A 26,520-nucleotide genomic window follows, 5' to 3' on the forward strand; every position below is an offset into this window, starting at 1 on the left:
GTTCAAGGTTCGTGCCTGGTCCTCCTGACCAAGTTCCCTGTACTAACCAGCCATGAGCTGATGGACACTTACCATAACAAAAAGTTCTCTAGTGCCTGTCCCAGAGCCTTTTACATGGACGATGTTCCAATTGCCTAAAAGAGACTCTACCTAACAGAGACACTTAATCCATTCCTTCCTAATGCACTTTCCTGTGATTGTGTGTTCCACACAGGGTATTATTGCACTTATTTCATTATTGCACTTTTTTCTACTATGGCATTCCAGTGTTATCGAAGTCTTTGTATTTCCTCCTCTGAGTAAGCACAAGGTTACATAGATTGCCTCAGAGTAGAGTGCCTCTTTTGTAAAACAGTATATTTTCCAGTGTCTAAGTCAGATAGCTCCTCCTCTGAGTAAGAGAAGTCAGGTTACATATATATATATACCTCAGAGAAAGTCCAGTTTATGTAGGAGTGTATTTTCTCATCCAGTCTCATTATTGTGTATTATTATCATATCTATAGCTGGAAAGATTTAGTTGAGCCAGTTTGTATGCAGATTTTTCTCAGATTTTCATTCAGATTTCTCTCAGGTTTCATTCAGATTCATGTGAGCCAGTTCTCCTCAAGACCTTCCAGTATTTGTTGTCTTTTGTGTTTCCCTTCCTTTTGTTTCCAGTATTTGTTCGCCTCTGTCTTGTCCCAACACAGTAGTTATCACACATAGTCATACCTAACATTCACACTTGTCCATACATATCGCACCTTGGATACCTTTTCATGTGTTTGGCCTGTGGAGTGCTTGTGTGTGATTGAGTGGTATGAAAGGGAGCTCCCCATGTATGTTTGATTTTATTATTTTGTTCTTTTCTCTTCCAGGTATCCAAGACACTACTCAGACACACCAAGGTAGTACACAGGTCTTCACAGTTCTCTTTTCCAGTAGGGTAACACATTTAACAGAAAACCTACTGTCTAACTGGCTGGAATATGGAGGGTCACCCGCCAGCAGTTAAGTTGTCCTGGCTTACACGTCAGATGGTTCATGCACTAGCTACCTGGTCGCCAGAGTACGTTAGGCACCCCTAGGTGAAGTCCTGCCACTAGGGTTTCTCATTCTCTCTCTCTTGTCACCTGTGCCTTGGGCGTGGGAAACACACACCTCATCACACTCACTCTCATCATTCATTCCTGTTGTTTGATTGTCCAGTCTATTCATGTTTGCTGCCTTCTAGATTCGCCGAGGTCGGCTCAAATTTGCTAGGGAGGTATGCAGTGTCCCAGAACATGCAGACTACTACTCCTATTATGGCCATTTCTCTTGCTGTGTCTATGCCTGTTCTGGTAAGTGTTTGCACTGCAACTGCTGCTGGTTTTCCCCTAGTATTCTCTGGTAATGTGCATTCTCATGTGTATTCTCATATATTCCTGTGTATTATTGCATTGTACAGTGGTATGCAAGGCTGTTGATCACCTGACCGTGCCAGTGCCCTGTAACCATGGTTCCTCCAATGGCCGACTAGCTCTGGCCAGGAGCAACCATGTGACCTCCCACTTCCTCCTAACAAGTGAGTCTTCCCCCTGCTTCCAAGCAAGGAGGATGTGTGTCGTCCCTCTCCTGCCTCAGAGGAGTTGGGCTTCTTCTCTGCAGCTCCCCCTTCACCACTAGAAGTGTGGATCAGGTGCTCTGCTATATTCAAGTCTTCGGCTGTATCTGCCTGCTCAAGTGTCCGGAGTCTTCTCTCTCATCTGGGTGTCATTCCGTTATCTCTCCTCATCGCTACAAGGATTCACAGCAAGTATTATTCTCAAGCTAATCCACCCAGCAACGCTATTTCTCTCATACTCCTACTCCCATCATCCGGCACGTATTCTCACAGCCTATGCAGCACCACTCCTGCTTTATTTGTCAAAGCCTGCTATATACCCGGTTGCATCCGGACAGAACTGTTGCTACTAGTTACCTCATCTATAATAAAACCGCTGTTACTGAACCCTGGCATTGGTGTCCACTAACTGGTGCCCCGGTCATTGCCCGCTCATAACACCAGCACTGCGGAAGTGGCCCCCAGGGGCCAGGGCATCGCACATGTATATACAGGGCCTCCTACTCCATCTATACAGTACATATATATACAGGGCCCCCTACTCCATCTATACAGTACATGTATATACAGGGCCCCCTACTCCATCTATACAGTACATATATATACAAGGCCCCCTACTCCATCTATACAGTACATGTATATACAGGGCCCCCTACTCCATCTATACAGTACATGTATATACAGGGCCCCCTCCTCCATCTATACAGGACATGTATATACAGGGCCCCCTACTCCATCTATACAGTACATGTATATACAGGGCACTACAGGACAAGTATACCAAACTGTGACTGGATAACACCGCCACACCAGACCTGACCAATACCGCCATACTGTGACTGGATAACACTGTCATAACACGCCTGACCAAATCCACCATACTGTGACTGGATAACACTGTCATACTAGACCTGACCAATACCGCCATACTGTGACTGGATAACATTCCCACACCAGACCTGACCAATACCGCCATACTGTGACTGGATAACACTGCCACACCAGACCTGACCAATACCGCCATACTGTGACTGGATAACACTGCCATACCAGACCTGACCAATACCGCCATTCTGTGACTGGATAACACTGCCATACCAGACCTGACCAATACCGCCATACTGTGACTGGATAACACTGCCATACCAGACCTGACCAATACCGCCATACTGTGACTGGATAACACTGCCATACCAGACCTGACCAATACCGCCATACTGTGACTGGGTAACACTGGCACACCAGACCTGACCAATACCGCCATACTGTGCTGGATAACACTGTCATACCAGACCTGACCAATACCGCCATACTGTGACTGGGTAACACTGCCACACCAGACCTGACCAATACCGCCATACTGTGCTGGATAACACTGTCATACCAGACCTGACCAATACCGCCATACTGTGACTGGATAACACTGCCATACCAGACCTGACCAATACCGCCAAACTGTGACTGGATAACACCGCTATACCAGACCTGACCAATACCACCATACTGTGACTGGGTAACACTGTCATAACACACCTGACCAATACCACCATACTATGACTGGAAAAAACTGCTATACCAGACCTGACCAATACCGCCATACTGTGACTGGATAACATTGCCATACCAGACCTGACCAATACCGCCATACTGTGACTGGATAACACTGCCATACCAGACCTGACCAATACCGCCATACTGTAACTGGATAACACTGCCATACCAGACCTGACCAATACTGCCATACTGTGACTGGGTAACACTGCCACACCAGACCTGACCAATACCGCCATACTGTGCTGGATAACACTGTCATACCAGACCTGACCAATACCGCCATACTGTGACTGGATAACACTGCCATACCAGACCTGACCAATACCGCCATACTGTGACTGGATAACACCGCTATACCAGACCTGACCAATACCGCCATACTGTGACTGAATAACATTGCCACACCAGACCTGACCAATACTACCATACTGTGACTGGGTAACACTGTCATAACACACCTGACCAATACCACCATACTATGACTGGAAAAAACTGCTATACCAGACCTGACCAATACCGCCATACTGTAACTGGATAATACTGTCATACCACACCTGACCAATACCGCCATACTGTGCCTGGATAACACTGCCATACCAGACCTGAATAATACTGCCACACCAGACCTGACCAATACCGCCATACTATTGTAACGCCTGGAGTAGTGGATCCACTGGACCGTCACCAGCGATGGCACTAACCTCACCAGGGAGCGGAGTCTAAGGGGCCGCTGGTTCTCACCAGAGCCCGCCGCAAGGCGGGATGGACTTGCTGAAGCAGGCGACCCCCAGGTCGCTACCCCTGGCTTGGTTGCTAGTGACGGCAGGCGAGGCGTGGCAGGAGCAGTAGGCAGGAGATGGTGCTGGCAGAGGTCTGCAGGCGTAACCGCAGGTGACAGGCTGAACACAGGAGCAATGGTGTGACAGGGGAGCAGGAACCAGGAACAAGGACTTGGGACCAGGTAGCAGATAGCAATCAGGAACAAGGACTTGGGACCAGGTAGCGGATAGGAAACAGGAACAACAGGGGGCTGGGCCAAACGCTATGGGAAGCATGTAGAGGCTCCAACACAAGGGACAGGGCATGCTGGGATTTATAGGGAGTGATTGGTGCAATTAACCAATTAAGGGCGGACTGGCCCTTTAAATCTGAGACAGCCGGCGCGCGCGCGCCCTAGGAGGCGGGACGCGCGCGCCGGCCGGCACAGACGGAGACAGGAGCGGAGGAGAGGTGAGGCGCCCCCCAGGGGCCGAACTAGCAGCAGCGCCGGGTCCCTGCACAGGGACGCCGGTGGCTGCATGGGGCAGGAGGAGGTCGCGGCGGTGGCCCGGAACACGGGACGCCGCCGCGGCCGTGACAACTATGACTGGATAACACTGCCATACCAGACCTGACCAATACTGCCATACTGTGCTGGATAACACTGCCATACCACACCTGACCAATACCGCCATACTGTGACTGGATAACACCACTATACCAGACCTGACCAATACCGCCACACTGTGACTGGAGAACACCGCCATACCAGACATGACCAATACCGACACACTGTGACTAAATAACACTGCCATACCAGACCTGACCAATACCGCCATACTGTGACTGGATAACACCGCTATACCAGACCAATACCGCCATACCCCCTTCGAAAAGACACCAGATTTTCTGGCAAGTCTGAACGGGAGGGTACTGCCCCTCTGCAAGGTGCTACCCTACGCACCAGACCATGGGTGCCTAATGGTAAATACGACCCTGCAGGTATACAGGACACTGACACTTTATACCCGGGCAGCGCCGGGTACATTTTCTAGTATATATATATGTATATGCTATAGCTATATCTACATCAGCCAGACCACTGCTTTTAGACCAGAGTGGTGGTCGATCAACTAGACAACGAACTGTCAACAATGGGAGGGAAAGAGTAAAATATCAAGATGAGGAGAAGTTTGCTATATGAATGTATTTGCAAAAATATCCAACTTGAGGAGCCCTGCAAATATAACTATGTTAGCTGAGATTGGAATATTCCTTTTAGGACCATAATAGTTAAGTTTTTTTTTTTCTTAAGAAGGTGGCATCGATGGGGTTGTTATGGGACCCAATGATCACATATTATTCCTGCTTTGTTGTTATATACAGTAGCTTATATCACAGGGGAATTCTTTTGGCCTTTTAATGGGCCATGGTCCCCACATCAGCTGTATGGTTTGCTACATGCTGCGATTTTGGCAAATAACCTTCCATTGTTTTTTTGTTTTTTGTTTTTATTCTAGAATTTCTACATGGCCAGGAAAGGAAGTGCCGACGTGAAGGACATGAACGAAAAAAATAAAGTTGCTTTGCTAGAGGTAATATGAAACTTTATACGTGAAGTTTTGTGAGTTTGCTCCCAATTTTTGGATCATACATTGAATATTTTTGGTGAGCCCTAAACATATCACAAATGCACTGTGTCCAATAAAGGGGTTTTCCAGGCCAAATTTATTGATGACCTATACTTAAGATATAGGTCATACTTTCCAGACTGGATTACTTATCCATTACGCTTATTGAAGTGAATGAGAGCTGAGCTGCAGTAACACAGAATAGCCACTACACAATATATGGAGCTGTCTGCTTCCCGCTCTGTTTTGTGTATGGTGGCTAGTGGCAGATTATAATGTGGCCAGGCCGAACCACCCACATCTGATCTCACTGCGGCTGGGCATCACTCAGGGGCCACCAAATGATCCTCTGGTAAGCCCCTAAGTGATATGCACCTGCAGGGTTAGTGAGCACACTAACAACACAATTCACCTCCAACACGCTACCCTGTTGCTGACGGTTTCCAGTGTTTTTTCCTTCGGCGGAGGCAATGTTTGGAACACATGCTGCCTGTGCCAGAAGAGAGAACCTGCAGCAATGGACGTGCATGTGGGAGGTGAGTTTTATTTTTTCATTTTCTATTCATCTACTTTAGGAGCGATGCACAGGGGGCCATGGACTAAAGGGGGGACTACACAGGGGACCATGGACTAAAGGGGGACTACACAGGGGGCCACGGACTAAAGGGGGACCTACACTATTTACTATATGGGGGATGCACAAAGAGCACCATGTACAAAAGTGAGTAAAGTGACTACACTGGAGTCCATCTACTAAAGGGCGAATACACAGGTGGCCATTTACTAATGAGAGACTACACTGGTGGCCAGCTACTAAAGAGGGACCTACACAGGGGGGCATCTACTTTATGGAGAATGCACAGTCGGCAAGTTCATCGCTTTAGGGTCCCGTGCAGCCTGGGGCCCAGGGTGCGTTTAATCTGCCACTGATGGTGGCGCTGTGGCTTTAGCAAACTGCTAAATAGCAGGGCTGCGGCTGTTAACACTTCACTAATCTGAAATTAATGACCGATCGTCAGGATAGATTACCAACAAATTGACCAGAAAACCCCTTTAAGCTGGACCTGTGAGCGGAAAAACACTGGTGTTAATAATCCCATGGCTAGATAGGACTAGACATCAGAATCCCAGGCATTCATTATTTCCACAATCCTTTCCAACACAAGATAGAAGCCTCTTTGCTAATATGTAAATGAGGCTGAAAAGCCCAAGGGGTGTTCCCCATCACAGTAAAAAAAACAGGTAGGTCCAGCCCATGTCCTCCATATTTAGCTGCCACCAGTCAAATGGGATAGGTGAATGCAAGTGGATAGAGAAACAGTAAATAAGAGGATATGTGCTTGACTTATCTGGGCTCTTGCCATGCTGGAGAACGCCCCCCGCGCTTTTCAGCCTCATTGACATATAAACTGAAAAAGATGTATCTTGGCACAGAAAAGAATGACAAAAATAAAAAAGGTATGGCCATTATCCTGATGAGAAGCCTTATCTAGTGATGAGCTTAATTACACCTCTGTTTTCTTGCTTGCAAGCCTGCGCACGCTTACACTAATTATATATATATATATATATATATATATATATATATATATATAGTGTAAATATTAAAAGAATGAACCCAAGGCCTTGCAGATTCCCCTTTAACCCTTGGGCATGTTCTCTATTATTTTTACACACTGTATATTTGACAATCCTTTCTTTTCCTTTTATATTCCCGTAATTGAGGCAAATTATATCACCTCGTCTTTCTGTTTAGACTGCAGCCAAACAATCCCTCCTTATTTGAGGCTTACATTTGGAGACCTCCTTGCAGCCTCCTCTGTGACAATAATGCATCCCTTTGAAAGCCTCCACATATGTCTTGCATCCTAAATTAGATTTGTTGTTCTTCTCTGTTCTTGTTCCAAGTATTCTGTTTCCCATATAGCAGGGTGGCTCAAGCTGAAATTGCTATACCGCATATGTCTAATCAAAGCCTCCCGTAACATAGATTCGCCTTTTATAACGTTGAACATTCGGCATAATAATGCTGCGGCCCCTAGGCTCTTTAATGTGTGTATTTTCTCTAATACATCCTTTTATTGTTTTACCATCTATACTTTGATTATTGCATCTGCTATATGGAGACTAGTAAGCAGAAGACTCAAAACTAAGAAATCACTCTTCTATAGCTGCTTGTGGTGGTACTTGGGATAGATCTACAGCTAACCGTACACCTAATGTTAAGCGTTTACATTTTTCTTGCAGAAATCAATAGTACAAGCGATTTTAGGAAACTTTGTAATTGGGTTTATTAGCCGAAAAATGCATTTTGCTCATGAAAAACCAGTTTGAAGCTCTCCCCTCTGTCTTCATGGTTCTCTTATGGAGAGGGGAGGGGTGGAGGGAGATAAGCCACCAAAACAGCACAACAAAGAGTTAATCTACAGCTACATTGCCAGCTATCTCCTCTGAAGTACGAAATGACCTCTCTGACCCTAAATATCTGCTTTCGCACAGGTCACACTGTGAAATCGTTTGTTCTCTGCTGTCTGCTGGCGACTAATCTGCCTCCTCCCTTCTCCTCCCTCCCCTTTCCATAGGTTACACAGGGCTCGACTGATGTAAATGAGTCGAGATTTCCTGATAATGAGCAGTGAATGAGAGAGAGGAGGGAGGGGGGGCTAGGGAAAGTCTTTTTGAAGGCAGATAATGGAAGATTTGCCTAATAAACTAGTGGTAGAAATGCTGAATAGATCGATGTATTACCTATATCATTCTGTTCAGCCGTTCTCCCAATATGCAGGAAAATAGGATTCTTGCCACACCCCTCCCCCCGCCCTCCAGCTGCTGATTGACAGTTGGCTACCTATACACAGCATGGATAGATAACTGCCAATCAGCAGCTGGTGGGCGGAGTTTTCTGCTTCTCATGAATATCCAGGGCTAGTGGGCTCATGGACATAATGGAGAAGACTACTTATTCAGGAGATCTCCGCATCAGCTGCACAGAACAATGTAAGTGATACATCAGTCTGTTCAGCTTCTCTTTCACTAGTTTTGCTACTCTTAGAGAGGACAACATAAACTTACCAACAGAGTCTTTTTAAGGTTGATCCAGCAGAAATATCTTGCACTGTATCCTCACCAGTGATAAGAGAGGATACAAGAGTCACCAGTTTAGTTCTTATGGTCCATGTACATATAGTACCCAGTCTTTGCTTTATGGTGCCATTCCATTTCCTAAACAAATAGATATTTGTTTGATCTAATAAAATTTCTTGTCCAAGGGCAGCTGCTACATGACCGATCCTGCCACAAACCAAGCAAAATCCTACTATCCAACCCATCCCTAGATTGTTTTCTGTGTAATGATGACTTGTGACATCTTGGCCATTTCCAAACAGGACATATCCAAGACAGTCTGCCATTATGGTCTGCCAAAAACATATATATTTTTTTTATATTTTGTGCAATTCTATCCACTCATCCAGTTTCTTCCCTTACAGCAAAGCTTCTGTGGGGCCTCCGTTGTAGTGCCGGATCTTGAAGGGGCTTTTTATTTAAAAGAAGATGGCAAAAAGTCTTGGAAAAAAAGATATTTTCTCCTGCGGGCTTCTGGAATTTATTATGTGCCTAAAGGAAAGACGAAGGTCAGTATATAGCGGAGGAAACTAGTCAGGAATAAAGGAATTCATGAGGGTGAAAGAAAAGAATTCCCAGGGTGGCTTCTTCTGGGCACGTCTGGTGCACACGAGAGTTGCACCACTTGTGTAAATATTAAGATCTTGCCTTCTGTTGGGTCTCTGTGTGTTCTATTTGCAGACATAAGAGCATTAGGTTTATTTTAGCCAAAACACTTTAAATGGAGACCTTGACATTTTTATGATAAATGCGGCTGCATTAAGTCTAATCCCCAATGGATGGCCAACGAAACCTCTTCCAAGAGCATTCACCGTAGACTTATAGTCACCATAGCGGGCCGAGCTCACTGTGTTCATCAATAGGACAACTGTTTAGTGGCCAAATATGTTAAATTGCACTATGTTAATGCAAATAGTCAAAGAAGACATTCGAGATGTTGCTGATATGGTAACACATTCCTTGTAGACAAGAAAACACTGACTCGGATTTAGCTTGATACAAGTTTTTGTTAATTCTTGGCAAAAGTTTTCACTCAACAGACAGCGGAAAGTTAGTTTTTCTGTTGTGTTAGCCGACAGAATGAGACGCGTTTTACTGGATTGTACCCCATTATTTGGTATATTGAGCTTCATGTCCACAAATTACTTTCCTATAATAGTTTTTCAGACTGGAACTCTAAAAGTTGAGGTTATAGTTGATATGGTTTGCCCCCAAGTAATAGACATATTAATGCCCTGATTTGATTATAATGAAGAATTTCAAATCCCTGGTAAGGCCCCTTAGGGTTCTATAGGATGGGCCAATGGTGGCCCAATCAATAATGTAAACGAGCGCTGATTGACATTAGATCAGTGCTCATTTACTGGGCCTATTACACAGCTTGATTATGGTATAGCAAGGGCTGCACGGAGGTCGTTAGCGATGTCCGTGCAGCCCCTGCCCCAAACTGTTCATACATTACCTCTCCACGCTCCCGGTCTTCTGTCCTCTGCTTGTTTCTCAGCACCGCGCACTGGAGCTCCTCCAAGGTGACAGGCCGCTCAGCAATTCACTGGCTGCGGCGGTCCTGGCCAATGATTGGCTGAGCGGCTTGTCAGCACAGAGAAGATGCAACGCATGGTGCCAAAAAGCGGGCAGGAGAAGACCAGAGCAGAGGGCCGTCAAATTTACAGCAATAGGGTTTAAAGAACATTGGCTTAACTGAACAATTTGCCTGTCCGCTCAACACCACTCATCACTATACAATAGCAACTCCACCATATAAGGCTATGTTCACACTACGTAAAACAACGGCCGTAGAATTACGAGCATACGGGCTGGTTGTGAAACAACGGCCGTTGTTTAATATTGCCTCCTAGCATGTTTTTAATCGGGCTGAAACATGTCATTAAATTGAAATACTGCGACTAGCCCAATAAACCACTTTAATTTGGCCGAAATACATTTTACGTGTGCGGTCGCATTGAAATCCACGGCCGAAGTTGTAACATTACCGGCCGCAAATAAATGACATGTTCATTTTTCGCGGGTCTGTACGAACTACGGCCGTAGTTTTATAAGCTGTGTGCATCGTACGACTGTAGTTCGTACGAAGTGCTATATCATACCATCCTCAAAACAACGGCCGTAGTTTTGCAGTGAAAACTACGGCCGTTGTTTTACTTAGTGTGAACATAGCCTAACTCTCCAATATCTCCAAGTCTACAGCAGCAGTCCCTACTGGTCCTTAACAATTGTCCATCTACATAATAGTTCTTACTACTCACTGGTACTGTCCTAGAAAGCTGCATACTCTTGCAGAACAGGCTGTAGTTTTCCAGTGCCCCTATAAACACTATATAAGCCCCATAAGGCTCAATAGACAAAGATTATTTTGTTCTATTCTTCCATAGAGCACTATAGAAATTTCTGACAAGCTATGTTATTCAAGAGGAGCCCAGATGCCTTTCTTGAAAAGTATATTAAATTACAAGTTATAGGTACCAGATTTTCAGTGATTGGACATAGATCTAGGGATTCATTCTTTTGCAATATTTGAAGTCCAAAAGGATCATGTAACAGATATCCTGTACAAAGGATTTACATCATCTATCTTTTTATTTATTCATCTACATAGATAAATTAGAGAGAGAGGTGAAACAGTGTCTCCTTTCCCCTATACTACTCAGGAGAGGCTGTTGTTTCCCCACCCCTTGGCCAGGTGACAGGTGATCACTGTGTGTGTCAGTGGTGGGCGGGGTTACAGATGAGATGTTGTAGCTTATCTGGCAACAGATGAGACAGAGATCATTGTTACGCCTGGAGTAGTGGATCCACTGGGCCGACACTAGCGATGGCACAAAACCGCACCAGGGAGCGGAGTCTAAGGGGCCACTGGCTTTCACCAGAGCCCGCTGCAAGGCGGGATGGGCTTGCTGCGGCAGGCGACCCCCAGGTCGCTACCCCTGGTTTGGTTGCCAGTGACAGCAGGCGAGGCAGGAGCAGTAGGCAGGAGATGGTGCTGGCAGAGGTCTTTAGGCGTAGCCGCAGGTGACAGGCTGAACACAGGAGCAATAGTGTAACAGAGGAGCAGGAACCAGGAACAAGGACTGGGGACCAGGTAGCGGACAGGAATCAGGAACAAGGACTAGGGACCAGGTAGCGGACAGGAATCAGGAACAACAGGGAGCTGGGCTAAATGCTATGGGAAGCATGTAGAGGCTCCAACACCTGTAGTGGGGCAGGGCTGGAATTTATAGGAAGTGATTAGAGCACCTTCCAATTAGGGGCGGACTGTCCCTTTAAATCTGGGACAGCCAGCGCGCGCGCGCGCGCCCTAGGAGGCAGGGACGCGCGCGCCGGCCGGCACAGCGGGTGACAGGAGCGGGGCGAGGTAAGGCGCCCCCCGGGGCCGAACTAGTAGCAGCGCCGGGTCCCTGCACATGGACCCCGGCAGCTGCATGGAGAGGTCGCCGCGGCGGCCCGGAGCACGGGACGCCGCCGCGGCCTTGACAATCATGTGACTTTGGTCATGGATAAGGAAGTAATGATTTTCTACCACTTCAGGGTGTGAGTCAGGATATGCTGCAGACAAACATCCCAATTCATGTAATAAAAAACAATTACAAACAGGTTTAGATTATGGGTGGGGATTGATTAAGTGGAGTACCCCGTTAAACAACAAGCTACAAACATCACATGAGCTGTTAGTGCCGCAACTGAGCATGTGCGACCAGCACACTAATGCTAAACTACAGGTCGTAACCCTAAACTCCAAGAAATAAACACACTTTGGGCCACCATGTAATGACAATTACAATAAGAAAATAATATAGCTGTTATTCTTCCGTTCCTATAAGACAGATGGCAGCGGGGTCTCACTCTGCGTCACCATCATAGATGATGAACACATTAACAAAAGTAAAATCAATATATATGTATCACTTATCGATTCCACCCGCTGTAACAGACAATACACAATAAAAATGAATTGTATAGAGACAATGGAATCGTTCGGATTATTTCCAGCAGGATTTCAGTGATTAATATGTAGATTTATGAGGTAAGCGACCACATTGCGGATGACGGAGGTTTCTCTATGTGCATTTACGTCGCTCCTTTGTCTCCTGGAATATTTTAAATTGTGAGAATCGGCGCAGCATGAAATGGTTGCATCCAAACGGCTCCTGGGTCCCCGCTATCTCGGGTTACCATGGCAACCGCTCAAGAACAAAAAAAAAGAGCGACTTTATAACAAATGACAGGGGGGGAAGAGGTGCCACATAATAGCTAATCTATTCTTCCATAGAAAGAAAACAAAATGTATTCACTTCCCCGGAGGGAAAATCTATTTGAAATGTATAAAGAAACAAAAGGAAAAAAAAATAAGTGCAAAAAATAAAATAAAATAACAGTTTATGCTTAAAAATATGAGATAACGCCATAGAGTGTGGCAGGACATGAAATCTATAGAGATCCAAGGTGACCTGTGCCGTATGACTGTGATTTGTTATACACTCATCCCCTTTACGTCACCTCTTCTCTCCTGTCCCTCCACCCCTCCCCTGTCTGTGTCGTACACGGACTGTAACCCTATTGTAACCCCATTGACCCTGACTCCTGATGCTGATACCTGACTCTGAAACCTGACTCTGATATCGGGCCATAACCCAACCCCTAATGCTTATACCTGACTTTGATACCCGACTGTAAAACTTCACTCTGATACTTGACCCTGACCCCCGATGCTGATACCTGACTCTGACACCTGACTCTGATACCTGACCCCTGATGCTGATACCTGACTCTGACACCTGACTCTGATACCTGGCCATAACCCCTCATGCTAATACCATCCTCTAAAACCCGACTCTGATACCTTACTTCCGATGCTCATACCTGACTCTGACACCTGGCCATAATCCCTCATGCTGATACCTGACTCTAAAACCTGACTCTGATACCCAACTGTAAAACATGACTCTGATACCTTACTCCCTATGCTCATACCTGACTCTGACACCTGAGTCTGATACCTGGCCATAACCCCTCATGCTAATACCTGACTCTGATACCCAACGGTAAAACCTGACCCCTGATGCTGATACCTGACTCTGACATCTGACTGTAAAAGCTGACTCTGATACCTGACTGCTGATGCTGATACCTAACTCTAATACCTGACCATGACCCCTGATGCTGATACCTTAGTCTGACTCTGAAATCTGACTCTAATTGTCAGAAGAAGACAGCACTTCCAGGAAAATTTCAACGTTTTAATATAACACCAGATGCACAACGTTATAACCTTTAAAAGCCAAAACATTGTGCATTCTCCTGGAAGTGCTGTCTTCTTCTACCTTCTGGATATATGACCATCCGGTGCCTGGTTTGGTGAGACATACACCCACCTAAAAAATAATCTTTTTTTTTGCATATTCTTGCATCTGTGCTGCTGTGAACTTTTCCTGACTCTGATATCTGACCCTGACCCCTGATACCGATACCTTATTCTGATACCTGACCATGACCCCCGATGCCTGATACCTGACTGCTGATTTTCAGCATTTAGTATTTTTGCACATTGAAAGCTTGAAACTTAAAATCACAGTGCAAGAGTCATGACTCTATTTTCCCATCTAGGCAGCCGTATATATTTTTTCAATAAGTCCTAGGTTTTTTTTTTGGACCCTACAGTACGTTAAGTTTTCTGAATAACTGTTATACTATTTTTTTTTTATACCATAGGCCATGTGATATACATTTTAGGTTAACTTTAGTATATTATAGCAGCAATGTAAATATACTGGTCATGGAGGTGATGTGAGATCCCCTTCCTGCTATGATAAATTGATTAGTATTGACTGTAGCATCCGAGGGGTTAAACAGCTGGGATCAGAGTTTTCTCTTATCCCATCCAGCACAGCATTACCCTTGCTCTAAATATGTCATGGAGCTTCTAGATCCAGGATATCTACAATGACAAACACGCTACGCCCATTTTATTACAGACACGGATATTAGGTTGGATATTATTCTTGGTGGCACCTACCAATAGGAGGGGAAAAAGTTAGCACAAGCAGCATACATCGGTAAACCCTTCCTGTCAAGTGTGAACAGTTCAGGCTGGTGGTAGAGGTCTAACGTTGTGGGGAATGTTTTCATGGTGCTCCCTGGTTTCTCATACCTGTGGGTTAAAGGGGTACTCCAGCAAAAAAAAAAAAACATTCTTTCAAATCAACTGGTGCCAGAAAGAGCCGGAGGTTTGTAATTTACTTCTATTCTAAATTTCAACTCTTCCAGTACTTATCAGCTGCTGTATGTCCTGCATAGAGTGGTGTATTCTTTCCAGTCTGGGGAACAGGAAAAGTTTTCAGATTTTTTTAATAGAAGTAAATTACAAATCTCTGGCACATTCCGACGCCATTTGATTCGGGGAAAAAAAATTGCCAGAGTACACCTTTAAAATTTGAACTGTGCAAAGCATTGGTTCCCACCAACTTCATCCCATCATGGTAGCTGTTTACACTATAGACACTTTTAGATGCACAAAGCACCATGCCAGCAGGGTTGTATAGTAAAGGAAGGTCCCGGCACTCACCAAATTCTTTAGTGTACTTTTATTGTGGTATCACATCATACAGGTACATATAAGGAGGAGCTGATGAAGGCCACAGGCCGAAACGTAGCGTCCTCCTTATATGTACCTGTATTATGTGATACCACAATAAAAGTACACTAAAGAATTTGGTGAGTGCCGGGACCTTCCTTTACTGTCTGCTGGGACTGTAGCCTACCACGTGCACCACCTCTACTGCAGAGTGCCGTCTTATTCCTATATCACAGCAGGGTTGTATAGTCCTGGATTGATTCCATGAACTTGGCATTTCACCGTCCCCGATCTTATCCTATAGGGCATCTCCAGAACAAGGTAGAAGGAGCTCCGCACATAGAGGAGAACCACTCCTGTGAGATGACTTGGATCCCAGTCAGCCCTGTAATACACCATGGTAGAGCGCCTGTCAGTGTATTAAATCGGTTTATTTTCAGACTGAGAGCTGTGTAATAACTCTCTCTAATTCCTCAATGACATCCAGGTGTTTTGTTTTGCAGACGTCCCGGGATTTGGCTTGTTTTATCCAGTTTGATAATGTCAACGTTTATTATGGTATGCAGTATAAGGCCAAGTACAAAGCCCCCAGCGATCACTGCTTCGTCCTGAAGGTATGTGGCCGGGATAGAAACCAGTGTAACCCGTCCTCCCACCCTCCTAGGTAATTGGCCCCTCAGCCGACTCATTACGGAGGGTTTGTTATTCCATATGGGGCTCTAGTTTAGGTTCCAGTTTTATGGCTACGCCGTTCCTTTAACATGAGGAATGACACCAGGCGGGAAATGTTCTCAGAGCCTAAAATTATTAGAGGGATCATGAGGGACAATAGGGTCTAATGATGGATAATGGCTGAGTAGCACTTACATGGCGGACTGGATCAAAGGTGGTGAAGGATGGGTAAAAAAAAATGGCTGCTCCCCAATTGGAATCAGATTGGGGATAACATAGAAGGCAAAGGGGGAGATTTATCAAACATGGTGTAAAGTAAAACTGGCTCAGTCGCCCCTAGCAACCAGTCAGATTCCACCTTTCATTCCTGACAGACACTGTGGAAAATGAAAGGTGGAATCTGATTGGTTGCTAGGGGCAACTGAGCCAGTCTCACTTTACACCATGTGTGATAAATCTCCCCCAAAATGTATTCACAAAAACATCTATTGTTTGAGGCTGCCTTCACAATGCCTATCTTTTTTTCTTTGACATTTTTTCGGCAAACTGTGACGCTTTTCTCCCATAGGCTTCAGTGGAAGTCTTTATCTCCACTACAAAACCATAGACTATGCATAGTGGTGTTTTCAGGCAGAAAAAAAAAGCCACTGTCTGGTTCTCAGGGAGTTAACTTAACCCACTATGCACCAGAGTGTGGACCAGGGAGTGAGAGTCTGGTCCACATGGGGTTAAAAGAATCCCCTGTGGACAAGACTGTGCTTCATTTCAGGGGGAGGGGAGGGTTAACTGGGGTATCGTCAGCTCAGCCAATCAGCAGCTGAAGCAGTGTCCCTGAAGAAGACTCGGAGAAGACTGGAGGGTAAGGTAACCTTCCTCTGCACAGGTCAAGCAGCATGCCTAGAAAATTCTACCATTCCAGTGAATAGAGTCTGCTCCAGACCATTATGTCTTTACCCATGGCTATATGTATATGTTGTATATGTAAGGCCAGATTTAGACTGGACTACTGTAACCTAATGAGACCCAATGCGTAACCTAATGTGTCATCCATGTTTTGTTTTTTGTTTTTTTTTATATGAGTATTATCAAATAGTCCTGAAATCTTGCAGTTTTCATTCTCACCACTAGGCCTTAAAGGGGAATTCCAGCCATTTTTTTTTCTTTTTTTTTCAATCAACTATTTAAGAATCTCAAGTCTTCTACTATTTGTCAGCTGCTGTATGTCCTGCAGGAAGTGCTGTATTCTCTCCAGTCTCTCTCCCTCTATCCATGTCAGGAACTGTCCAGAGCAGGGAGAGGTTTTCTATGGGGATTTGCTCCTGCTCTGGACAGTTCCTGACATGGACAGAGGTGGCAGCAGAGAGCACTATGTCAGACTGAAAAGAATACACCCCTCCTGTAGGACATACAGCAGCTGATAAGTACTAAAAGAATGGAATTTGACAAATCTCTGGAACTTTCCGGCACCAGTTGATCTAAAGAAATTTGTTTTGTGTAAACTACCCCTTTAATAGGGAATGTAATATCCTCCATAGATTTAAATGACCTCAATAGCAAATAAGTAAAAATGCATTCATATAAATACAATATACAAAGGCTTTTAGAGGCAAAAATTCAGCCGGTCCAACCCCTGAAGCCTGGGGGACGCGGAGCTGTCCTATACATATTACATTGTTGGCAGATCTGGTTGGTGTTGGCAGCGATGACAGTAAACGCACTTTGCTGACCTTGCTCACATTAAGTTCATTGAGTTTATCACATCTGACGTTACTTGTCTCCCTTTAACATCCTAATGAATCATATGCGCTAGACCCCATATAACCGTACCAGGGACTGCTCTCAGCGGCAAACGCATCTGACCTTGATTTACGTCTGCTGAGTGTTACACAAAGTAGATTACCATAATTCCGCTTGGTACTTCCTATCTGACACATGTTTATCATATTTCTAATTTAGCTCCAAGTTCAAGCATCATTCACTTTAATCCCATCCTTTCATCTACAAAGTTTATCAGTAGGAGTCAGATCAGGTAGCAGCATTGCAGGGGATAGTCTGCCATCTGCTGGTGGAGGAGGGGAAAGACAGCAAGCTCATGTGGGAGATTTATCAAACATGGTGTAAAGTGAGACTGGCTCAGTTGCCCCTAGCAACCAATCAGATTCCACCTTTCATTCCTCACAGACTCTTTGGAAAATGAAAGGTGGAATCTGATTGGATGCTAGGGGCAACTGAGCCAGTTTCACTTTACACCATGTTTGATAAATCTCCCCCGTGTGATACGCTTACTTTTCTATAACATTGGTAGACAGAGAAACTGTAAAATCCTAACATTTCCCAATTTTTCTGAATTGTATTCATCTATGTCTCCGTTTTATCTAGCCATGGCTTCTTAGCTTTCTTTTCCATTGACCTGATTTGCTAATCTGCTGCTATGTATTAAAGGGGAACTCCAGCAACATTTTTTAATCAACTGGTGTTAGATAGTTATACAGAGTTGTAATTTACTTCTATTTGAAAATCGTCCAGTACTTATTAGCTGCTGTATGTCTTGCAGGAAATGGTGTATTCTTTCCAGTCTCACACAGCACTCTCTGCTGCCACCTCTGTCCATGTCAGGAACTGTCCAGAGCAGCAGCAAATCCCCATAGAAAACCTCTCCTGCTCTGGGCAGTTCCTGACATAGACAGAGGTGGCGGCAGAGAGCACTGTGTATTTTTTTTTTATCCAGAGTACCCCTTTAATATGAGACCATGGGATGTATTACTTGTCTATGAGAAGTGTGGAAAAGTAAGGTGACAATACCTGTAGGTACTGTAATATTAGCCATTTAAAGAGAATGTTTGGTTTAGAAAACTTATTTCAGTATACCACCTTAAAGGGGTACTCCAGCGGAAAAAAAATCTTTAGAATCAGAAAGTTATAAAGATTTGTAATTAACTAAAAAAATTTTTTTAAAAATCTCAAGCCGTCCAGTACTTATCAGCTACTGTATGTCCTGCAGGAAGAGATGGAAACTGTCCAGAGGAAAGCTTTTCTATGGGAATTTGCCACTGCTCTGGACAGTTCCTGACATGGACAGAGGTGGCAGCAGAGAGCACTGTGTCAGACTTGAGAGAATACACCACTTCCTGCAGTATAACTTTCGCTCATCTCCTTCTGTAATATAAAATGATGCTGATAGTTTTAGTAGAATAACAATGAAATAAATCTGTGCCTCCTCAGTTCATCTTCTGTTTGTTTTTGTTTTTTCCCAGCATCCCCAAATTCAGAAGGAATCCCAGTACATAAAATACCTGTGCTGTGATGACCCCTGGGTGCTCCACCAGTGGGTGACTGGTATAAGAATAGCAAAGGTAAGAGAACGCGGGGGGACTTAAAGGGGTCATCCAGCGCTACAAAAACATGGCCACTTTTCCTGGGTCCTAACAATGGCTCCTAGTATTCAGATACCCCCAGGACTTTTGGTAGAGCAGAATGGCAGATTAAATGGGCAGTTGGCACGAAATACATCATATGTCCGAGGAAAACACGTAGGACAACTCGCCATTAGATGTCAATGGCAGTAGTATCACAGAGAGTTATAGCCCTGCAGGATGACTCTGACAACATGCAAACAACAAATAGACAACAGAAAAACATAGGAAATATCTGATAACGATAGGAGCAGAAAACTCAATAAGCAGAATACTGCAATACAGCAAAGAAACATCCAAAATCTGATGCTGAAACCCACATAGACTAAACAAGACCTAGATAGTGCATAGCAGCAGAGGACTAGCAAAATCCGTATATCTATAACCTGAGGTAAGTAGCTGATTCCTTAGGCCTGGTATCACCTAAAACCAGGCCCAGCAAGAACCCAGCCTAGACCCATTTCTTCAGCAAATACTAACTCTGCCGCCAGCAACATGAGAAACTAAGGGGGAGATTTATCAAACATGGTGTAAAGTGAGACTGACTCAGTTGCCCCTAGCAAAGAGATGTCTCGGCATTCCCCAAAACCATTCCAACTATCCTCCAATCCCAGCACATTCTTATCAAATGGTTTCATCTCTGCAAATGCAACTTTTTTCTGTTTTTGTTTCTAGTATGGAAAAACCTTATATGACAACTATAAAGCTGCTGTCCACAAGGCCGGCCTGGCTTCTCATTGGTCTTCTCTCAGCAATCCGTCAGTACAAGCCACAGCAGGTATAACCCCAGCTATAACCCGTAGTCTATAACACATAGATTGATCCTCCATCTTTAAAGGGATATTCCCGTCAAACATAACTTTTGATGTGTTGCTGCCCATGGTGAGACTAACAATTCCTTCCATACTTATTATTATCTATTCAGTCTCCTTGCTCCAGTTCTGAGCTGCTGCTTTCTGCCGAAGACACAAAAATCTGTGTGTGAGCTCTTCTCTCTGTCTCCCCCTCCTCCCCCCTCCCCTCTGAGACAGCTGATGAAAACAAGTTCCTGGCAGGCTTTATGTGCAACTTTGTAGCTTCTTTGTAATGCCAGAAGGTTATTCTGAGGTCAAGTTGCTGATGAACTCCTTGTGATTAACCTTCCTGCAACATTTTATTCAAGAAAATGCTTACTTTTCTTTTTTCATTGAGAAGAAGGAGGAAGGGGTAACGAAGCCTCTCTACTGTCACCAATGGCTGTGGCAGGAACTGCAGGGCTGCTCAAGCCCCAATCCTGGTAGTTAAACCCTACTAAGACTGCTGAGTGCGGGAATTGTTTTCTATTAAAATTACAACTTTTATCTTTTTTATGTTATTTCCTTTATTTACTTCCTTTTATTTTATTTTAGGCAAATCTCAGGGAAATGGACAGGTACCTCAAAATGTAACAAGCGTCAGCTCCAGCTTCTCAGATGCCTGGAAACGTGGAGAAGCCACAAAGGTATACACAGTATATAGCATTCATACTGATATATATATATATATATATGTATAAAATTTTACCTGAAATTTTTATTTCCTGGAGTCCGTAGGCAGCACATACTCATGGGTTAATGGATTTCCGTTGACCCGGATAGAAGAGGGTTAATCTAGCAATAGAATACAAACAAATTATTAATTAATAGACAGCACCTGATGTCCACCCTATAAGATACCACCAAGAATCACAAAACACTGTATAGTATGCAGCAATAGGATTTATTTGGGGGGGTATATTGTGCTGCCTACGGACTCCAGGAAATAAAAATTTCAGGTAAAATTTTATACTTCCTGATCGTCCTACGGCAGCACATACTCATGGGACATGATAAGCAATAATAACAAACGGGGGGATTAGACTGCAATAGCTCCTTTCAGCACGCTCAAGCCAAAGGCTGACCCCTCTGAAGATGCGACATCCAACCGGTAATGCCTCACAAAGGTGGATGATGATGACCATGTCGCGGCTTTGCATATTTGGTCTAATGGCACATGACATCTCTCTGCCCAAGAAGTTGCCGTGGAGCGCGTTGAGTGAGCTCTTATGGTTAGAGGTGATTGAAGACCTTCCAAGTTGTAGCAGAACTTAATTAGATCCTTAATCCAGCGGGCTAAGGAAGATTTGCTTGCCTTTGCTCCTCTGTTTTCCCCGAAGTACTGGACGAACAATGCTTCGGTCTTCCTGAATGATGCTGTCTTTTCTATGTAGCAACAGATGGACCTTTTCACATCTAGTAGCTGTAACTTTTCATCTTGTGAAGGATCGACTATAGGTAAGATGATTTCCTGATTCAGGTTGACAGTGGAAGGAACTTTGGGAAGGAAACCTGGCATAGTGCGAAGTACCACTGCGTCTGGTAGGATCCGCAGGTAAGGCTCTTTAACTGACAGGGCATGCAGTTCACTAATTCTTCTAGCTGATGTTACTGCAATAAGGAACAGAGTTTTCCATGACAGCCACTTTAAGTCAGAAGATTCCAATGGCTCGAACGGATCTTCTGACAACTTTTTTAACACCACCGTTAAATCCCATGAAGGCACCGGGTTGTGGAAGGTGGGTCTCAATTTTGCCACCGCTCTGAAGAACCTGGAAATAATCGGAACTCTAGAAAAAATCCCGTCCAGATGAGCATTGATTGCGGTCAAATGTACTTTTAAGGTGTTCAGCTTCAGCCCCTTCTGGAGTCCTTCCTGTAGGAACTGAAGGATAGATGAGACCTCTTTAGTGGACCTTTTGTTAGTGGTGCACCAATCTGTATAGATTCCCCAGATTCTGGCGTATACTTTTACTGTACTAGGTTTCCTTGATGCTATCAATGTCTGGATTACTTCATCCGAAAGACCTTGATTTCTCAATCGGCTGCGTTCATGTTCCAAGCCGTGAGATGTAGATTGGTTAGGCCGGGGTGAAACATCCCCTCCTGCTGTAATACATCTGGACGAGTTGGCAGTTTCCAGTACTCTCCCCTCGATAAGGCCAACGCAAGCGGAAACCAGGCCCTGCGGGGCCAATAGGGTAGGATGACGATTGCTCTTGCCTTCTCGTCTCGAATCTTCCTCAGTACTCTCGCGATCAGAGGAACTGGGGGGAAAGCGTAGATGAAGGTCTTTGACCAACTGATGGACAGGCCGTCCACTGCAAACGGGTGATCTGCCCTGGATAGGGAGCAAAACTGTGCCAACTTCGTGTTCCTCCGTGATGCCATTACGTCCAACTGGGGACGTCCCCACCTGCTGACAATGGAGTTGAACACTTTCGTCTCCAATTCCCATTCTGCCGGATGAAGAATCTTTCTGCTCAATAGATCCGCTCGGGTATTGAGAACCCCTTTTATGTGTACTGCTGATATTGATAGGAGATTCTCTTCTGCCCATTCCATCAGACGCATGCTTTCCTTTTGAAGGAGAGGACTTCTGGTCCCACCTTGCTTGTTTAGATAGAATACTGAGGTGATGTTGTCTGATTGAACCTGAACTACTTGATTGCGGAGTATTCTCTGAAAATGTAGGAGAGCTAATCTGATTGCCCTGAGTTCCCTCAGGTTGGAAGACATCTGTTGTTCTGTCCGTGACCATTTTCTCTGGACCCACAGAGTTCCTACATGAGCACCCCAAGCCAAACCTGAGGCATCCGTAGTGAGTACCAGGGGAGGAGGAGACATCAGACTCTTGCCTTGATTTAGACGGGAGCTGGATAGCCACCATTTCAGATCCTGCTTCACCTTCAGAGTCACTGGCATCGAAGCGTCGAGGCCAGATGGAGATCTCTCCCAGTGCTTCAGGATGAGGCTTTGAAGCATTCTGATGTGAGATCTGGCCCAATGTACTGCCTCTATTGAGGAGGTCAGCATGCCCAGCACCCTCATCGCAAAACGTATGGAGCAGCTGTCCTGGGAACAGATGTTCCGGACTGCATGAAGTATCTTCGTAATTCTCTCCGGGGTGAGAAAGAGATGCATCTGAATGGTGTCGATGATGAACCCTAGGTAAGTGAGTCTTGTTGATGGTACAAGATTGGATTTTTTTAGATTTATTAAAAATCCGTGGTTTTCCAACACCTCCAGGGTTAGCTTGAGGTGACGCAGAAGTATATCCCTTGAAGGGGCTCTGACCAACCAGTCGTCTAGGTATGGAGTCACGAAGGCCCCTTGCGTCCTCAGATGGGCTGTCAGAACAACTGCTATCTTGGTAAATACCCGGGGAGCAGATGTTATCCCGAAAGGTAGACAAGTGAACTGAAAATGTTGAATCTGGCGATGAAGAATAACCGCTATTCTGAGGAACCTCCTGTGTGATTTTAAGATTGGGATGTGTAAATAAGCATCTTGCAAATCTATTGTGGCAAGATAATCCCCCTTCTGAATGGCTAGAACAGCCGTCTGAATAGATTCCATTTTGAATTTCTTTTTCAGGAAGAACTTGTTTAGAAACGTGAGGTCGATTACCAGTCTCCAGTCTCCACTGGCTTTTGGGACAGGAAATATTGGCGAGTACACCCCCTTGCCTTCTTCCCGCTTCGGTACCATTTCCAAAGCGCCCTTTTGGATAAATTGAAGTAGAAGATTGTGAACTACCGGATCTTGTGTCCTGTTCAGAATAAATCTGTCTGGAGGGAATTCTCTTAACTCCAGGGAATAACGTCTTGATATCGTCGAGGTTACCCAGGCATCGGAAGATGTTTTTGCCCAAGTTGTGGAAAAGTCCATCAGCCTTGCTCCCACTGGTGAGGGATGGGGCCTGGCGTCATTGCTCAGACTTGGTGGAGTCATTTTTCTTTTTTCCACCCTGATTAGACTGTTGTCTTCCATACTGCTTTCTCTTGCCAGAGGCACGAAAATTGGATTGCCTTCCAGGAGATCGCCTATACTTTCCCTTGAATGATCTATAGGGCTTGGATTTAAAGGGAAAGCCTATGCCCTTTTTCTCACTCAGACGCTTCAAAATACTTTCCAGCTGAGGCCCAAATAAGGAGGATGGATGGAAAGGTAGGGAGATAAAGTGATTTTTAGAGTTCACATCCCCAGATGACCATTGTTTCATCCATAGGGCTCTTCTTGCAGCATTAGACACCGCCATAGCCTTGGATGAATATTTTAGATTGTCCATCGGGGAATCACACATAAAGTCAGCAGCAAGCTTCATAACCGACATGTTCTGAAGCAATTGTTCCCTGGGTACACCATCTTCAATGTCATGAAAAAGTTCACTTATCCACAGTCTCAGTGCTCTGGCCACTGGCACAGTAGCCATAGAGATTCTAGATGACGCAGCTGCTGCCGCGTATGCTTTTTTGGAAAGAGAGTCGGCTTTTCTTTCCATAGGGTCACATAATAAAGATGAATCCTCTGATGGGAACAGAGATTTCTTTGATAAGCGGGCTGCTTCAAGGTCCACTGGGGGCGGGACCACCCATTCATTAGTATACTCCGGTTGGAGTCTGTATACAGTTTTAAACTTAGTGCCTGACTCATGGATATCAGGCTTAGGCCATGCACTCTGGAAATGATCTTTCACTAGGGGATGACAAGGAAAAACTTTGTCTTTTGTGGGTGGAAAATAAAATAGCTGATCTCGTTTAGGCTTATGAGTGACATCCTTGTCAGATTCCAGAGATTTTTTCACAGCTGAGAGAAGCCTAGGAACAGAGTCCTTCTTCAGGAGAGACATATCCTCCACAGTTTCAAACTCTGAGAGTTCAGATTCTTCATTGTTAGACAGGGCCTGTGTGTCTGAGACAGAGACAGATGGTCTAGAGACTGAGGGTGTATGACCACTACTGTGTGAATGTAGCTGGGCAGAGAAGGAGTTTTTCAATTCATGAAAGGTTTCAGACATCTGGTCTTTAAACCAGCTCAGGAACTCTCCAGTCTGACGCTGTTGCTGCCGGTTATGACGCTGCTGGGAGACTGACATGCATGATGCACAGTTGGAACGTTCCCAGGATTCAGGAAGTGGTTGGTGACATGTAGCACATAGACTATGCTTAGACTTCCTTTTGCTCTTTCCTCTTGCACCCGACATCTAGAGAGAGCATAGAAAAAACATTAGCCAGTGATACACTGAGGCATTTAGAGGAAAGGCAACCCCAGGTCTGATTTTTACCTTAAACACCAGAGGGATCTGCTGCCTAGGCAGAGTGCTTACCTCTGAGTGGAACCGCGGTGTTTTTAAACCTCTGACATGCGCAGACCCCATTTCCGGACGCCGGAAGTCCGCGCAGGCGCACTGCCGCCGTCGCCATCTTGGAGGAGGGCAGCAGTGTCTGCGCATGCGCCGTTATCCCGGGCGCCATCTTAGAACTGGGCAGGAGCGACTGCGCCTGCGTCGAGTATGCCGTAGCCATCTTTCATTTTGGAACCGGAACAGATCAGAGGGGCCCTACAGAGCGTGTACACCGCGGTAAGCATACAAACACATGTAGTTCAAATGCTCACCTGGGGAATTACAACAGTGAGTAAAACACTGTACCATGGTCGGCATGAATGGACGGTGCAATGCCAAACACATGGACCCAGCTGAGGGACCAGCATAACGCCAGTATACGGCTGAGATATAGATAAGTCTCAGGGACCCTGGAAAGGTATAGAGACCGCACCACTCCGTCTTCTATCCGAGAAGAGAAAAAAATACAGTGTTTTGTGATTCTTGGTGGTATCTTATAGGGTGGACATCAGGTGCTGTCTATTAATTAATAATTTGTTTGTATTCTATTGCTAGATTAACCCTCTTCTATCCGGGTCAACGGAAATCCATTAACCCATGAGTATGTGCTGCCGTAGGACGATCAGGAAATATAAATATATATCAGGTTCGTCCTTGAACACTTTGCATTTCATTACTGGTGGCTAAAGAAGTTAAATGCAGCCTTCTTACTGCCTGGAAAACATGGATAGAGCCATAGGCCATAGCCTGTATCCATGTTTTTCCGGACTCCTTAGTCTCTATGGTTAGAATGTCCCCATAGTAAACAGGGCGCAGAGGATGAGGGTAAGTTTCTCACCTTGATCCTCAGCTCAGTTTTCAGGAAATTTGTACTTTATTCCCTATGCAAATGAGGTGGTTTGGTGCCTCAGGGGCGGGGCCATAACCTTCAGTGCACCACACAGCAGCCCACTCCACCTTGTGACTATTTATCCGCCATACTGCAGTGATGAGCGCCGGAATGATGTCATT

At 45.0% G+C, this 26,520-nt stretch overlaps 1 protein-coding gene across 5 annotated transcripts in view; it reads left to right on the top strand.

Moving 5' to 3' along the window:
- The window catches only part of APBB1IP (amyloid beta precursor protein binding family B member 1 interacting protein), a 102,186-nt gene that overhangs the window by 70,288 nt on the left and 5,378 nt on the right, over nucleotides 1–26,520 (top strand). For all 5 annotated transcript variants that reach the window (XM_069959098.1, XM_069959097.1, XM_069959101.1 and 2 more), the window contains 6 exons: nucleotides 5,422–5,496; nucleotides 9,021–9,164; nucleotides 15,748–15,858; nucleotides 19,171–19,269; nucleotides 20,005–20,107; nucleotides 20,718–20,809. In XM_069959098.1, the coding sequence (XP_069815199.1) occupies nucleotides 5,422–5,496; nucleotides 9,021–9,164; nucleotides 15,748–15,858; nucleotides 19,171–19,269; nucleotides 20,005–20,107; nucleotides 20,718–20,809 (624 nt within the window). The remainder of the gene's footprint in view (nucleotides 1–5,421; nucleotides 5,497–9,020; nucleotides 9,165–15,747; nucleotides 15,859–19,170; nucleotides 19,270–20,004; nucleotides 20,108–20,717; nucleotides 20,810–26,520) is intronic.

The sequence above is a fragment of the Dendropsophus ebraccatus genome, chromosome 2, assembly GCF_027789765.1.
Source record: "Dendropsophus ebraccatus isolate aDenEbr1 chromosome 2, aDenEbr1.pat, whole genome shotgun sequence".
Lineage (NCBI taxonomy): Eukaryota > Metazoa > Chordata > Amphibia > Anura > Hylidae > Dendropsophus > Dendropsophus ebraccatus.